This window comes from Oryctolagus cuniculus, chromosome 10, assembly GCF_964237555.1.
Source record: "Oryctolagus cuniculus chromosome 10, mOryCun1.1, whole genome shotgun sequence".
Taxonomy (NCBI): domain Eukaryota; kingdom Metazoa; phylum Chordata; class Mammalia; order Lagomorpha; family Leporidae; genus Oryctolagus; species Oryctolagus cuniculus.
This window is the reverse complement of record NC_091441.1, coordinates 103,158,496-103,173,093: the sequence shown is the minus strand read 5'-3', so window position 1 is coordinate 103,173,093 and position 14,598 is coordinate 103,158,496. Positions and strand designations below refer to the sequence as shown.

General features: G+C 50.2%; 1 protein-coding gene across 7 annotated transcripts in view; it reads right to left on the bottom strand.

Annotated features, from left to right (window-relative positions):
* Window positions 1–14,598, bottom strand: part of LARS2 (leucyl-tRNA synthetase 2, mitochondrial) — a 288,717-nt gene that overhangs the window by 79,347 nt on the left and 194,772 nt on the right. For all 7 annotated transcript variants that reach the window (XR_007921592.2, XM_051851689.2, XM_051851691.2 and 4 more), the window contains one exon: window positions 3,415–3,558. Coding sequence is in view for 6 of the 7 variants with exons in the window: in XM_051851689.2 (XP_051707649.2) it covers window positions 3,415–3,558 (144 nt within the window). In the remaining variant the exon portion in view is untranslated. The remainder of the gene's footprint in view (window positions 1–3,414; window positions 3,559–14,598) is intronic.

Here is a 14,598-nt window from a genome sequence, read left to right as displayed (position 1 = left end):
TGAGTACAGGAGCAGGAAGCTCACGTCCCCGACTGTCTGCTTGGAAACAGGGGCCTCGGTGTCTCTTATCTGTGTTCTTAGTGCCTGAGCCAGGGTCTGGCCAGGCCCTCGGTACCATCTGGGGAAAGAAGGAACAGATGCAGACCCCGAGGGGAGCAGCAGAGGGTGCCATGTGCCAGCGCGATCCCTCGGACCTGAATCCCAGCGCTGCTGCCTGGCACCAGTGGGAGCCTCAGCTTCCCCCGTCAGTACAATGGGGGTAACCGCAGTCCCAACAGCCATGTTGTGACCATGAGGCACTCTTACCCAGCAGATCATCAAGCTCAGCGGACTTTACCACCTGCCCATCTCAACAACCAACCTACTCACTTGTCCCTCCTTGTGCCATCCAAGTTCTAGCCTGTCTCTTGGTACCCCTTCCTCTTGCCACAGATCTGACCACTGCGGCCTCTCGCTTAGGCTCTGTGAATGGCTTCCTGTGGGCCCCACGGTAATGTCCAAACTCCCTAAGACCTAGAAGGCGTCGCCTGATCTAGCCCCACCTGAGTCGCTCCACTCACACTCCTCTTTAAGCAGCAGTGTCCCTCTCCCCGCTGCTCAGGCTCGTCTCTGTTTCAGGGCCACCACAAACGACGTTCCCTGCAGGGTGAGCGGGTGGAGGGAGAAGCTTCCGTCCAGGTTCACGGTCTGCCTAAACCTTACTGATCCCTCTGCAGCTCCAACAGTACATTTTTCATTTCAGACACTGTACCTTTCCATTATAGATTTCTAACTGGTTCATTTTTAAACATGTTTTTAAAGATTTATTTTTATTTATTTGAAAGCCAGAGTTACAGAGAGAGGAGAGAGACAAGAGACAAAGACAGAGATCGATCTTCCTTCAGCTGGTTCACTCCAAATGGCCACAGTGGCAGGGGCAGGACTGGGCTGGGCTGGGCTGGGCTGGGCTCCTGGCCCGGAACTCCATCCAGATCTCCCATGGGAGTACAGGGGCTCAAGCACTTGGGACATCTTCTACTGCTTTCCCAGGCACAATAGCAGGGAGCCAGATCAGAAATGGAGCAGCCAGGACTGGAACAGGCACGTGTCATAGGCAGCAGCTTAACCTGCTATGCCACAATGCTGGCCCTGGTTCATCTTAAAGTTTCCACTTTCTCATGAGATTCCTCATGTGTCTGCCCACTGTGGCCATCTTTCCCTCAAGTCCCATACCACTGCTACAATAAATGCCTTTGATTTTACCTACTAATTCCAACATCCGGCTGATTTTATGGTCTATTTCTTTCTTTTTGCCTTTTTTTTTTAAGGGAAAGGATTTACTGGAGGAAACCTGACAGACCGGAAGAAAGAGGCAAAAAAGGAAAAGGGGGGGAGCGTAAGAGAGGGATCAAGAGAGAAGGAGAGAGAGATCGAGAAAGGGAGAGATAGAGACTGAGAGGGAGAGAGATCAGGAGACAGCGAGAAAGAGCTCTTTACAGTCTATTTCTACGGGGGTGCTTTTTACTTCCTTGATTATGGATCACAATTTCCTGCTCCTTAGCAGGTCTAGTAATTTTTTTATTATATGTTGGACATTGTGGATGAAACCTTGCAGGGAGTCTGGATTATGCTGTCTCAGGAAGTTCCCTTTTCATCTCCTGGGGCTGCTTTTATTTTTATGAAGATGAGTCCTGGCAGATTTTGTCCTCAGTCCTAGGGTATCCCCCTTCCCTCCAATCCACAGCCTTTTTGGGGTCTCAACTGCATACTCTGGCTGGATCCCACCTCCAAGGCCCCCCAATACTGTATAGCCCCCTGGTGTCTCTGTTCTCTTCTCAGTCCCGTGGCACCATGGAATCCTGCTCTCCCTCTTCTGATTCTCACAGCAAACCAACTGGCGACCTCCTGAGACAGCTTTTCCAATAATTCTGCACAGGAGTTCAGCAAGAACCAGGAGGATCACCATGGTAACTAACCATTTCTGCTGAACAGATGAAAATTCACAGCTGACAATTTAAAGAATAATACCCCTCACTTAGGTGATTACATTTCCAACTAGAAGCAGAGGTCAAAACAAAAAGGCTAATTAGGCGGCCTTTCCAACAATGCCCATTTTGGAACCGTCTGATGGGTCCATGAGGTGACCTGGCATCCCGCCCAGTAATGCAGTGGACCCCAACTGTCAGTGGTTAGTGGCTCCCACGCCGGGGAAGGTACAGGAAGCAACAGCCTCGGCTCTGCTCTTCTAGGTCTCCAATGTGACCGTGCTTAAAAGGAACAAGGCACCGTGCTACCCAGTTCTAATGAGCACTTTCCACACGCCAGTCTCTGCTGCATTCTGCCGAACTCGTAATGGGGAAACAGCCCTGTGAGGCAGGTGTTCTGAGCGGGAAAACTGGGGGCTGCTCTTCTGTACAGCATCCGGACCCCGAGCTGGAGTGCTGCTGTGCTAAGTGAATTTTAGTGGCCACAGGGTATTTAGAGCTTTGTGCTTTTCTCTGCACACGAGACCAGTATCCCCTCTCTGACACGGCAACCACGGGCTACCACGGAAAAGCACAACTATCTTATGGGGACTTTTGGGGGAAGAACAACCTTTTCAGACCTTGTTTGTGTCCCGTCTTGTGAATGCGTAAGAACAGAGGTCACAGACCCAACAGGAGACACACACTGACCCGCTCTGATCCTTTCTCAGCAGAGTTTTAGCAGGTGGCCCTTCTGTGTCAGCATCCTGAAACTTGGGAGGCTGAAGAGTGGTGCCAGGAGACACAGAACTGATGGCCTCGCCCAGGCTACGGGTAACATCGACGGCGAGCCCCTGCTGTCCGCACTCGGCTTTGCCTTGCATCTATGAACTCAGCACCGGGAGGCAAGTAAGGATCACCTAGTCCACACCGCTCATTTCCCTGGTGAACAAATGCGGGCCAGGTCTGTCTCAGTGATAGTCAGGGACAAAAGGAGTCCGGAAGCTACAGCTCTGGCTCCCGGTGACTCCAGCCTTCCCGCCCAGGGACCAGCTGCCTCTTCACTCCTGTTACATCACCTTCTCGGACCCTCTGAAAGGTCCACCTGCTGTGCGGGAGGTTCTATCAGAACTGCACAGCTGAAGACACCAAGACACTTTTCCCTTTTTGCTAGACAGTCGCTGATACAGTTACGTTGTTGCTGCTGTTTCTAACCTTCTGTGGCAGGGAGCTGAAGAGGGGCAGGCTGTGGGCTCCATTCACCTGCAGGTACCGTTTCTGACTCGCCACTGAACCCACCACCCTCTGAGTGAGTGATGCTGAGGCTTGTCCGCGTCCTCTCTGCCCTACCACAACTCCAAGAACCCCCCCTGCACCCCCATCCAGGGAGGTTCTCCAATATCCACGAGACCTTGGTGCTGTCTGCCAACACGGAAGGCTTTACCTGGCAAGCCTCCAGGCCGACACTCACCTTCGCATAAGCAGTTGTTTTAATAAACCACTGTCGGAGGTACTTCTGTTCCACCTTCGCCCCGGAACGCCACGAACAGCCGTGTTCATCCACCTGCTCGTTGGCAAGCACTGTTTGGTCCACTGGGTCCCAGTTAACCAGGGCCTGTAAGGGTTCACGGAAGAAAACGATGCAACGTGGTGAGAACCTTCATAGGATCATTCTGACCTTCCTGATCGTGACAGGGCCTGAAACACGACAGCTCTGCTCTCCGATACGGGGACAGCTCTTGGGGTCTTGCTGCATCAGGAAGCCATTAGCGAGCTATGAAGGGGACCGATGAACCTTCCGCACCCTCGCCTTCATCTTTTCTCAGGAAGGAAGCCTCGGAGCTCATGTCTACCAGCGTTGGCACTGTCTTGCACAAAAGGATGAAGGTGCAGGACTGAGCATTTCAGTAAAGAGAGAAGAGGAAGAAGAGAGAGCCCTGCCCCAAACTAGGCAGACTGCAGCTACTGTGGGGGAAATAAATACATCAATTTTAATTAAACTGCTAATATGTAGTGATCACCACGTGCCTCTGGCTGTGCTAACTGGCTAACACGGGCTCTTCTGACCCTCACCACAACCTCGGAGTAAGTATATTATCACCGCCACACTGCAAATAAGGAAGCTGAGGATCAGAGAAAATGAGCGACTTTTCTGGGGTCACAGTCAGTGAGTGGCAGAGACAGAGAAGGAAATCAAGTTTCTAGAAACTCAGGGTTCTAAAGCGTCCACTTAAATGAAGGTGCATGATGTGTGGAGGAATGTGGATAAATCCTGAGTGAACAACTCGATGCATCTTTGCAAAGGTAGACAATGGTGTAGCCTTCACTCGTCAAGACGCAGAACACGCCCAGCACCGGGGACAATCCTGCCGCGCCTCCTGCCAGTCAACATTGCCCCCGAACAGTGACGACCGTCCAGAGCTCTGTCTCCAGAGATGACCCTGGCTGAGCGAACACAAAGTCTTAACTGTTAGGAAGCTTCTCGCCTGAGGGTCTAGTTTGTCTTCATGTAGAAGAAACACTGCTGCCTTCTACACTGGCTCGTGTAGGACAGGTCCTGCTTTGCACAGAGAAGGCAATCAGTACATGTGTTCGAGTACTAAACTATCCTAACTTGACACACGTCAATTTTATTTCTTTTTCAATTTCTCAAGCACAGATACGGAATTTTTTGTTTTTGTTGTGTTTTAAATATTTATTTATTTGAAAAGCACAATTACAGAGAAAAAGAGAGAGAGAGAGAGAATGAATCTTCCATCCACTGTTTTACTCCCCAGATGGCTGCAATGGCTGGAGCTGGGCTGGACAGAAGCCAGGAGCCAGGAGCTTCTTCCAGGTCTCCCACTTGGGTGTAGGGGCCCAAGGACTTGGGCCATCTTCTACTGCTTTCCCAGGCTACTAACAGGGAGCTGGATCGGAAGAGGAGCAGCTAAGACTTGAACTGATGCCCGTACGGGATGCTGGCACCACAGGTAGCAGCTTTATCTGCTATGCCACAGCTCTGGCACCACTCCACAGTGATTCTAGTAAGAGAGTGTGCTAACAATGACTGTCTACTTACCCCTCTAGACCCTGTTTCCATCTAGTTCTGGAAGAGGAGGCTGAGGTCTAGGGCTGCATTAACTCAGATCCTTGCCTTCTGGCGGGGTTCAAGCAAGGAGAAGGACGCTGTCTCCTGGGGGCTGGACCACGGGCTGGCAGTACCGCATGCCAGGCCCCGCCTGCTGCTTCAGCTCCAGCCCTCCCAGGCCCCAGTAACTGCTCCCTGACGTTCTCTCTTGAGCCCATGGGTAGGCAGCAAAGGCTTCCTTCCCCTAACAGCGCCAGAGGCTGCCTGCCCCTTCTGAGTGCCCGGATCTTGGCACAGCAGTCTCTTTATTGCAGCTTCTTTAACGATTCCATTCAGGTGTGCCCTCATGTTCTGCTGCGACCCAGGCAGCTCTAGGAACACGGCTAACAACGTGGCCAGGATCCTACAGCTGAAGTACTATACCGTGGAGGAATGTCCTGACGTCCAGAGACAGGTGGGAAAGATGCGCACAGGACAATCTGTGCCTCTAAACCAGGGTGTCCCCGAAGTCTTCAACTCACAGATACACACAGACAAAACAGGGAGCCACAGGACCCAGACCTGAAGGCTTCAGGCTGGCAAACCACAGGTGCTTCCACCACTATGATCACTGCACAGGAGGGTGCCACGTTACACAGCAGGCAACAAAACAGGGCACAAAAAACCTCCAAAAATAAACATATTTAACACACGCCCAACTAAAGCTGCACACAATTTAAAGGAAAAGGAGAAAAGAATAGCCCCATACCCATCTTTCCACCACTGCCTCCCAGCCCCCACCAACCTCGGCGCTCATGGAAGAAACAAACGCACGGTACTCTAGGCAGCAAAACCAAACCCCACTTTACTTCCTTACCAACGTTTCCCACGCGGCCCGGCATCGCTCGGGTTCTGGGTCACAAAATGCAATGAGGAAGATGTGCTTCCAGGAGGGTGACGTGTGTTAAATCCTAAGTGTTGAATGGAAGACAGAAGCCACAAAGGAAAGCAATCTTTGCCCCAATAAAAAGACCTGGGGGAAGGAGGGAAACACTGGAGGACGTAGCGTCTCAGATGGAAAAGCCATCGTGAGAGTGGACAAGCATGGCGCTTCCCAGGGCCACCACCCTCAGCCCCACGCTCAGAGCTGCAGGTGGGGCTCAGACCTCTCAGGCGAGAGCAGGAGTGGTCGCAAGCCAGGGTCCTGGGTCCCAGAGGCACAGCACGTGCAGCCTCTTGGAGCCCTGGCGTTGTTTCCTGAATCCCTCTTTTCAGGGCCCCTCTTAGACGAGGGCGCTTCAAAAAGTTCATGGGAAATCAGAATTAAGAGGTAAGTTTATTTTGGTGCCACATTTTTTTTTAAATCCAAACATGGCTTTTTTTTTTTTTTTTTTTGGACAGGCAGAGTGGACAGTGAGAGAGAGAGAGAGAGAGAGAGAAAGGTCTTCCTTTTTACCGTTGGTTCACCCTCCAATGGCAGCCACGGCTGGCGCGCGGCAGCCACGGCTGGCGCGCTGCAGCCGGCGCACTGCACTGATCCGATGGCAGGAGCCAGGTATTTATCCTGGTCTCCCATGGGGTGCAGGGCCCAAGCACCTGGGCCATCTTCCACTGTACTCCTTGGCCACAGCAGAGAGCTGGCCTGGAAGAGGGGCAACCGGGACAGAATCCGGCACCCCGACCGGGACTAGAATCCGGTGTGCCGGTGCCGCAAGGCGGAGGATTAGCCTAGTGAGCCACGGTGCCGGCCAATGGCTTTTTAATAATATGCATTTCCACAAACTTTCTGAAAACCCTGCACACAACTGTGTCTGTTATCATATGGCTTTTCTCGAAGCTACGATCTTCCCCTCCCCCTCCCCCCTGGCTTCTCACATTTGGAGCAGTTACTGTGACAGACAGCCTGATTTTTAGGCAAGCACAGTCTTGCTGAAACGGGTATCACTTCACTGACTGTGCTGGCTCCCCTGCCGCTGTCATTTATTGTGTCACCTACTCCCTGGTGGCTCACAAGCCTCGTCTGTAAATGCAACTGCACCTGCATTGTGAAATCAACCCTAAGTCAGGACTGAAGGCACTGAGACCCCTGCAAAGGCACTGAACTCGGAGCAGGTTTTACTCACTGCTCCTCCCACAAGAGCGACGTGGCAGCACCGCAGATGAGCCGTTCCAAACAAGAGAACCTGCCCAGTTCAGCCAAGGGTTAAACACCAGCATTTGCATTTTTCCTCTGAGTGATTTGTGGGAAGCACTCAGAAAGCACTTTAGAAATCCACACTGTCACAAACTACAAACGTGAAGGCACCGTGTTCAAGGAGGCCAAATCTGCTCGCTGACCGCGGAGCTCCCGTTGGGCGTGCCTTTCCACCTTCCTTGGCTGTTAGCGTCTCAGAAGTGCGGGTGACCACGGCCTCCCCGGGCACTCTGGCCAGCATCATCCTATGGGCTCTGCTGCCCCAGCCAGGCCTCCTGCTGCAAGCCCTCACCCCACCTTGTGACTGCTCCTGCTCTGCCCACGGCTCCTCCCTGCCCTGCCCCTCTCCCTGCACACACGGTGCCAGCACCCTCTAACTCACACCCAGCATCCGCAGGCTTTGGTCTCCTGGCCAGTGCATCACTCCTCAGGCCCTTGGCTACTCTCCACAATTGCTTCTTCCTCCTCACTGTGTGTGTGTGTGTGTGTGTGTGACCACCGAAGGCCCTTTTTGTCAGGCAGCTTTAGGCTCCAGATGGCTGGTTAGGTATATATATACTTATACACATGCACTCACACACATACATACTAGGGTATTAACTTCTCAAGGTCTATTAGTTTCTTTCTTGACAAAGTATGTGTAACTAAGAAACACAACGTACTTATTAAAAGACCAGCTCTCAAAACCAACTGTGGGGGCTGCCACTTGCAGTGTCGGCATCCCATATGGATACCAGTTCGAGTCCTGGCTGCTCCGCTTCTGCTCTCTGCTATAGCCTGGAAAAGCAGTAGAAGACAGTCTAAGTCCTTGGGCCCCTGTACCCCAGTGGGAGATTCAGACGAAGCTCCTGGCTCCTGGCGTCGGATGGGTGCAGCTACGGCCGTTGGCAGCCAACTGGGGAGTGAACCAGAGGATGGAAGACCTCTCTCTCTCTCTGTATAACTCTGATTTTCAAGTAAATAAATAAATCTTTAAAAACCAAACCAAACAAACAAAAACAAAACAAAATTGTGCTCCATTCCACCCAGCACGGGCCTTCACTTGACTGAGTCGGGGTAGGGGTGGTGTCCCCAAGGCTACCACTTACTTATTTTACTGCCTCCACATCCCAAAGCCACATGGTGGCACAGTGGCAGAGACTCTGCCTCTCTTCTGTGTGCAGAGATTCTTTCACTATGCTTTCTGAAGCCGAGGCCACTGCAAACCCACTTTAGGTGGGTGAACTGACATGACCACTGGCCATCGAAATCACAGTGACAGCCAAAGAAAAACTCACAAATTAGGTGACTCCACGGTTCCTAGAATGTCCGGGTACAACACAGTAAGTATCATCCTGGAAGCTTTTTCTTTCGATCAGAGAGGTGAAAATTAATGTCCTACCAGAGAGAAATCTTTATGTTCATAGCATTTATGGCTGAATTTGTTTTTTGCTTTCTTAGAGCAAGAGCAGAGTGCTTGTTAAGAACAAAAGACTGGGGCTAGCGCTGTGGCACAGTGGGTTAACACCCTGGCCTGCAGTGCTGGCATCCCATATGGGCGCCAGTTTGAGACCCGGCTGCTCCACTTCCGATCCAGCTCTCTGCGGTGGCCTGGGAAAGCAGCAGAAGATGGCCCAAGTCCTTGGGCCCCTGTACCCACATGGGAAGACCCAGAGGAAGCTTCTGGCTCCTGGCTTCAGATTGCCGCAGCTCTGGCCATTGTGGCCATTTGGGGAGTGAACCAGCAATGGAAGACCTCTCTCTGCCTCTCCTTCTCTGTGTAACTCTGCCTTTCAAATAAATAAATCTCAAAAAAAAAAAAAAAAAAAAAAAAAAACCTTAAATAGGGATGTTTAGTAATGCTTTACTCAAATCTTTCCCTAAATGGTCACTTACACAACTTATAGCAGAACTGAATTTTTAAGGGTTAAGGCTTTTATTTAAAAAATAAAGTTGGGGCCAGAACTGTGGCTTAGTGGGTTAAGCCGCTGTCTGCAGTGCCAGCATCCCATATGGGTGCCAGTTCAAGTCTTGGCTGCTCTACTTCTGATCCAGCTCCCTGCTAATGCACCTGGGAAAGCAGTAGAAGATGGCTCAAGTCCTTGGGCCTCTGGACCCATGTGGGAGACCTGGAAGAAGCTCCTGGCTCCTGGCTTCAGACTGGCCCAGCTCCAGCCATTGTTGCCACTTTGGAGTGAACCAGCGGATGGAAGATCTCTCTCTCTCTCTCTCTCTCCCCCCTTCTCTCTCTCTGTAACTCTGCCTTTCAAAAAAAATAATAAATCTTAAGAAAAAAAAGTTGTGACAATACTGTTGGAAGGAAAGTACAAATGCCTGAGTTACTTCTGGTTAAAAATGCTTTATAAAATATATTAGATATAGTCCTTCTAAAATCAACTAACTTTCTGTAGTTAATTTCAAAAATTTATATTTTGACATAAACCATAGAAATAGAATGCTAAGTGATAGCAATGTTTTATGTCTTAAAGTCAATTTCAAATATCTATCCAATAAAAGGTGATCTGCTTGGGGAAAAATACTTTGGATAAGGGCTAAACCCAATCTTCAAATAATACGCCAAGTCTACATTTTTACTGGCTATGCCACGGCGCTGGCCCTGCCAAGTCTACATTTTTATATTCTATTTATGATGCCTTTCTTAAGGCTGTAAAATTTGAATGATAACTTTAAAAAATTAACGTAGCAGGGACAGCATTGTAGTGTAGCAGGTTAAGCCACTGCCCTGTGATGCCAACATCCCATATGGGCGCTGGTTCAGTCCCAGCTGCTCCACTTTCAAATTAGCTCTCTGCTAAGAACTGGAAAAGCAGTGGAAGATAGCCCAAGTCCTTGGGCCCCTATACCCATGTGGGAGACCCAGAAGAAGCTCTTGGCTCCTGGCTTTGGATTGGCCCAGCTCTGGCAATTGGGACCATTTGGGGAGTGAACCAGCAGATGGAAGACCTCTCTCCGTCTCTCCCTTTCTCTGTCTATAACTCTGCCTCTCAAATAAATAAATCTTTTTTAATTAATGTAACAAAACAAATTAAATCAACAAGTAGCAATAAAATACCATATTTTTACAAATAAAAATACATACAAAATCTAAGTTATTCCTCCTTAACATCTGTCCACAAACTTGCTGCCACAGTATTACCAGGAAACCTTAAGGTTGTTCCCCCTTTCAATTCCCCAATTAAAACATCATAATGACTGCAGGAAACAACAAGGATGCTCAGGTATGGTTTACTGAGACCTGCTCTGTGCCAGGCATCGCTGGGGGCTCTGCCAAGAGCACTCACTTGTTTAGTCCTCACAGCAGTCACACAGAGCTGGGGAGCACGGGCTTGTGGCAGGCAGAGTGACATCTCCCAAAGATGTCCACGTCCCAGGCCCTGGAAGCTGTGTGCAGGTGACCAACAAGGGAGAACGGTCTCTGCAGACAGATTAAGTGAAGGATCCCGGGAGGGCACCGCAGCTTACGCGGGTGGGCCCCAGGCAATCACTGCGTTCTGTGTAGTGAGTGGGGTGTGGGAGTGTCGCAGTGAGCTGGAAAATGAGGAGAGGAGGAAAGATCTGGAGCCAGGAAGACGGCTGGGCTTCTGCAACGAGGTCCTCCCTGTAACCCGACATCTGTAGGCCAACGACGCCCATCCTACAGTGATGGGGTTATGCCTCCCGTTTGGGCTTGGTGTGCTGTGGAACTGAGGTAGCATGAACAATGTACAAGCAGAGAAGTAAGCAAGTGTCCTATAAAGGAATATTACTAGAGTTTGCAATATATTTAAATATAAAGAGATGAAACAATAAACTGTCCTATCAAGGAATATCCCACAGCACAGATAAGAGCTCCGTGTGAGAAGTACTAACCACTGCGTCGATACGTGGGATCACAGTGGCAGGCACCGTGGAGCAGTGGCTAAGACACTGCTGGGGATGCCCGCGTCCTCTACTGGAGTGCCCAAGGTCAGTCCTGCCTCTGCTAATGATCCAGCTTCCTTCATTGCACCCAGGAGGCCGCAGCGATGGCTCAGGTACACGGGTCCCTGACACGAGGGAGACAGGAATGGGGTTCTGGGCTCCTGGCTTCAGCCTGGCCAGATCCAGCTGTTGTAGGCATTTGGGGAATGAACCAGCAAGCAGAAGGTCTCTCTCTCTCTCTCTTTCTCTCTCTCTTCCAAATACATAAACTTTAAAAAAAAGAAAACAAAAGAACAAAGGGCTTTCCTCTTAAAAACCACACGTCATATCATTTCATATCCCATGCACATAAAACAATAGCAGCAACTACACAAGTGAGGACAGCAGCCCCGATGGTGCCACTGCCGCCACGTTCCACGGCTGCGCTCTTCAAAGAGTTGCTCAGCTCTTCCTACCGGGCCACTCTGATTTCTGTTTGTCCTTCTTGTTGACCCTTGGGATACAAACCATAGCTCAGGACATCTGCCTCCCTCTGCCCAGACCCACGGGTGATTGCAGTGTGGAAACCCCGCTGGGCTGTAACTGCCATCCCACCAGGGAGGCTCCTCTGGGAAGGCACCTGTGAAGCAGAGGGACTGGCATGGAGTCTGCAGACAGGCGTGGGAGACTGTGACTGTCCTGCTAACGCCCTTCCCGGCCTTTTGCTTCTGAATGCTAAATAATGAGAATTCTTAAAAATATCTAACATTTGGCCGGCGCTGCGGCTCACTAGGCTAATCCTCCACCTTGCGGCGCTGGCACACCGGGTTCTAGTCCCAGTCGGGGCGCCGGATTCTGTCCCGGTTGCCCCTCTTCCAGGCCAGCTCTCTGCTGTGGCCAGGGAGTGCAGTGGAGGATGGCCCAAGTACTTGGGCCCTGCACCCCATGGGAGACCAGGATAAGTACCTGGCTCCTGCCATCGGATCAGTGCGGTGCGCCGGCCACAGAGCGCCAGCCGCGGTGACCATTGGAGGGTGAACCAACGGCAAAGGAAGACCTTTCCCTCTGTCTCTCTCTCTCACTGTCCACTCTGCCTGTCAAAAAAAAAAAAAAAAAAAAAAAAAAAAATCTAACATTTATCAAGAGGCAAAAGCAACTGCCAGTTGTCCTTTCAGTGTAAACTGGGATTGTCTAGCAGGCCCATATTCCCTAGGGATTATTGCATTTTTTTTTTTAAAGGAATGTGTACTCTTATTTGACTTCCTATTTACTACTGTATATTTTACAACCCTGCAAGGGGAGAGGTTCCCTTATAGAAAGTGACAGCCATGCAAATAATTACTGCCTGAGAGTATGTAAACAGCTCCCATCTTATCACAGCGCCAGTGTTTCTGTCTCATGGAAAAGACAGCGTGGAAGGTGGGGGTCACTGCCTTGTAGGCCACTAAGCCGTTTTGATTCTATTAGCAATTTCATTTCGGCATTTGACTCTATAAATCTCTGTTCTTTGAAATCTTCTTTGGACCAGACTTAGAAAGAACTGGTTTCTGTGTTCATTAAACAGATGGATAAAGTCCTTGACCTCACATTCATTTCATAATTGTGCGGCAGTCTCGTTTTGAACTTTTTGAGAATTACGCTCTGATAAAAACCACAGGGCCTGCTGCAGTCAGGACCTGGGACCTTCGAACGCACGCCCTCGTCTCGCACCGTTCACAGCTGCTCACCTCCCGCCCCGCACAGAGAACAGTGCTGGTGCTTTAAGAAATTCAGCTGGCCTGGGAGAGCTTAGGATGGTGGAACAGCATTAGTCACTCTATCCACAAAGTCCTTACTCTCGTTTTGCCCCAGATATTAATGAAGAGTTTAAAAACACTTAAAGACATTGTTTAAAGCACCCTTCAATATTGCTGATCTATAAAGGGGAGTGAAGTAGAAGCTGTACACGGTGTACAGGGCTTCCTAAAGTGAGATCCACAAACTCCCGGGGCCCTGAGGCCTTTCCAAGGGGTCTGCAGCTAAAACTATTTCCTTTCTGCAGCGATGGTAACACATGGCTTTGCCTGTTTTGTTGTGCGCAGAAGGTGCTGAGAACAAACCGCATCCTCCCCGCCCCCCACACCCGCCCTGGCCCCCAAAAGCCTGAAAACCCCAAGGGAAACACCTGCTGAGCCCTGTCTGGCGAGCACGCGGACAGAACTGTCCATCTTATCAACCGGGTCAACTGGCCTCGGCCGACGTGCACAGAGGGTCTGTACTGTCGTAGCCACCCCACAGCCATCCCAGGCAGACTCGCACAATCCTTTGTTCCTGGGCCACACGTTCCTTACCTACTCCTGAACAATGAATGTACTTCTTACAATGGATCTGTACCCCTCTTTTCTGCAGCCTCCAGCCAGAGACCGCGCTAGTAGCCAATGACGCTCTGAGAAAGGACTCTCTACTCTGCCTTTTTAGGCCAAGAGGCCATTGTGTGATGGTAAGTGAATACTGCCTGTTGTAACACAGAAGTCCGGTCTAGAATCTGATCATGTTAGAACACTTCCCCAAGACTCACTGAGAATCAGAAGGCTCGTGTCTCCTAGGGCTCAGATCGGAACCTGATTTATTTCCACCAACAGTGCAAAGACAAGGGTGAGAAAGGCTGTGGTCCAGTATGCAAATCCAGGCAGGGGTGGGCACTGTGGTGCAGCAAGTAAGCCGCTGCCTGGGACGCCTGCATCTCATATCCACGTGCTGGCTGCAATCTAGCTTCCTTGCTTATTTGGATGATGGGTCAATGCCTGGGCCCCTGCTACCCACCTGGGAGATCCAGGTGGGGCGCTGGGCTCCTGGCTTCAGCCTGGCCTAGCCCTGGCTCTTGGGGGCATTTGGGGAGTGAACCAGCAGTTGGAAGATCTTTGTCTCTCTACATTTCAAATAAATAAATACATACTTAAGAAAAAAAACAACCTAGTACTAGAAGTACTCGTAGAGAGAAGTAGTACTCACAGAATAAGAGGGAAAAAACAATTGTACTTGAGAATGTCGTTGATGAAGCGGTAATGTTTATTTATGTTACTGAATCACAACCCTTGAGCACACTTTATTTTTAATATTTTGTGTGGTAAAATAGGAAGTAGGCACAAAGAACTGCTATCCTGCGAAGTACAAAGGCTTCAAGAAAAAGTACTTGTGAGAGTATCTGAGTTGTCAGGTGGATTAGCCGCTTGTTTGGAAACTATATTTCTATGTGAAGGAATAAACTATGGTTATCCACAGGCAGGGATTTGGTAAACATCCTGTCAAAAATGAAGTGAGCTGGTCACTCCAATTGATGGTCTATTTGCCAATGAAAAGATGAGCTTTCAAGGGAAAATGAGCATTTTGGCGAAGTCCCACCTGCTCGGCAGGAGCCGACAGCTTCCCCCACACTTCAGAACTCTTCTGACGATGCTGCACAATGAACTGTGCCGATGCTGTACAGACCGCACAGCTCACTGAAGCAACAGTTTCCACACGGCCAGCGCCTGGCGCTATAAAATTATGCTTGG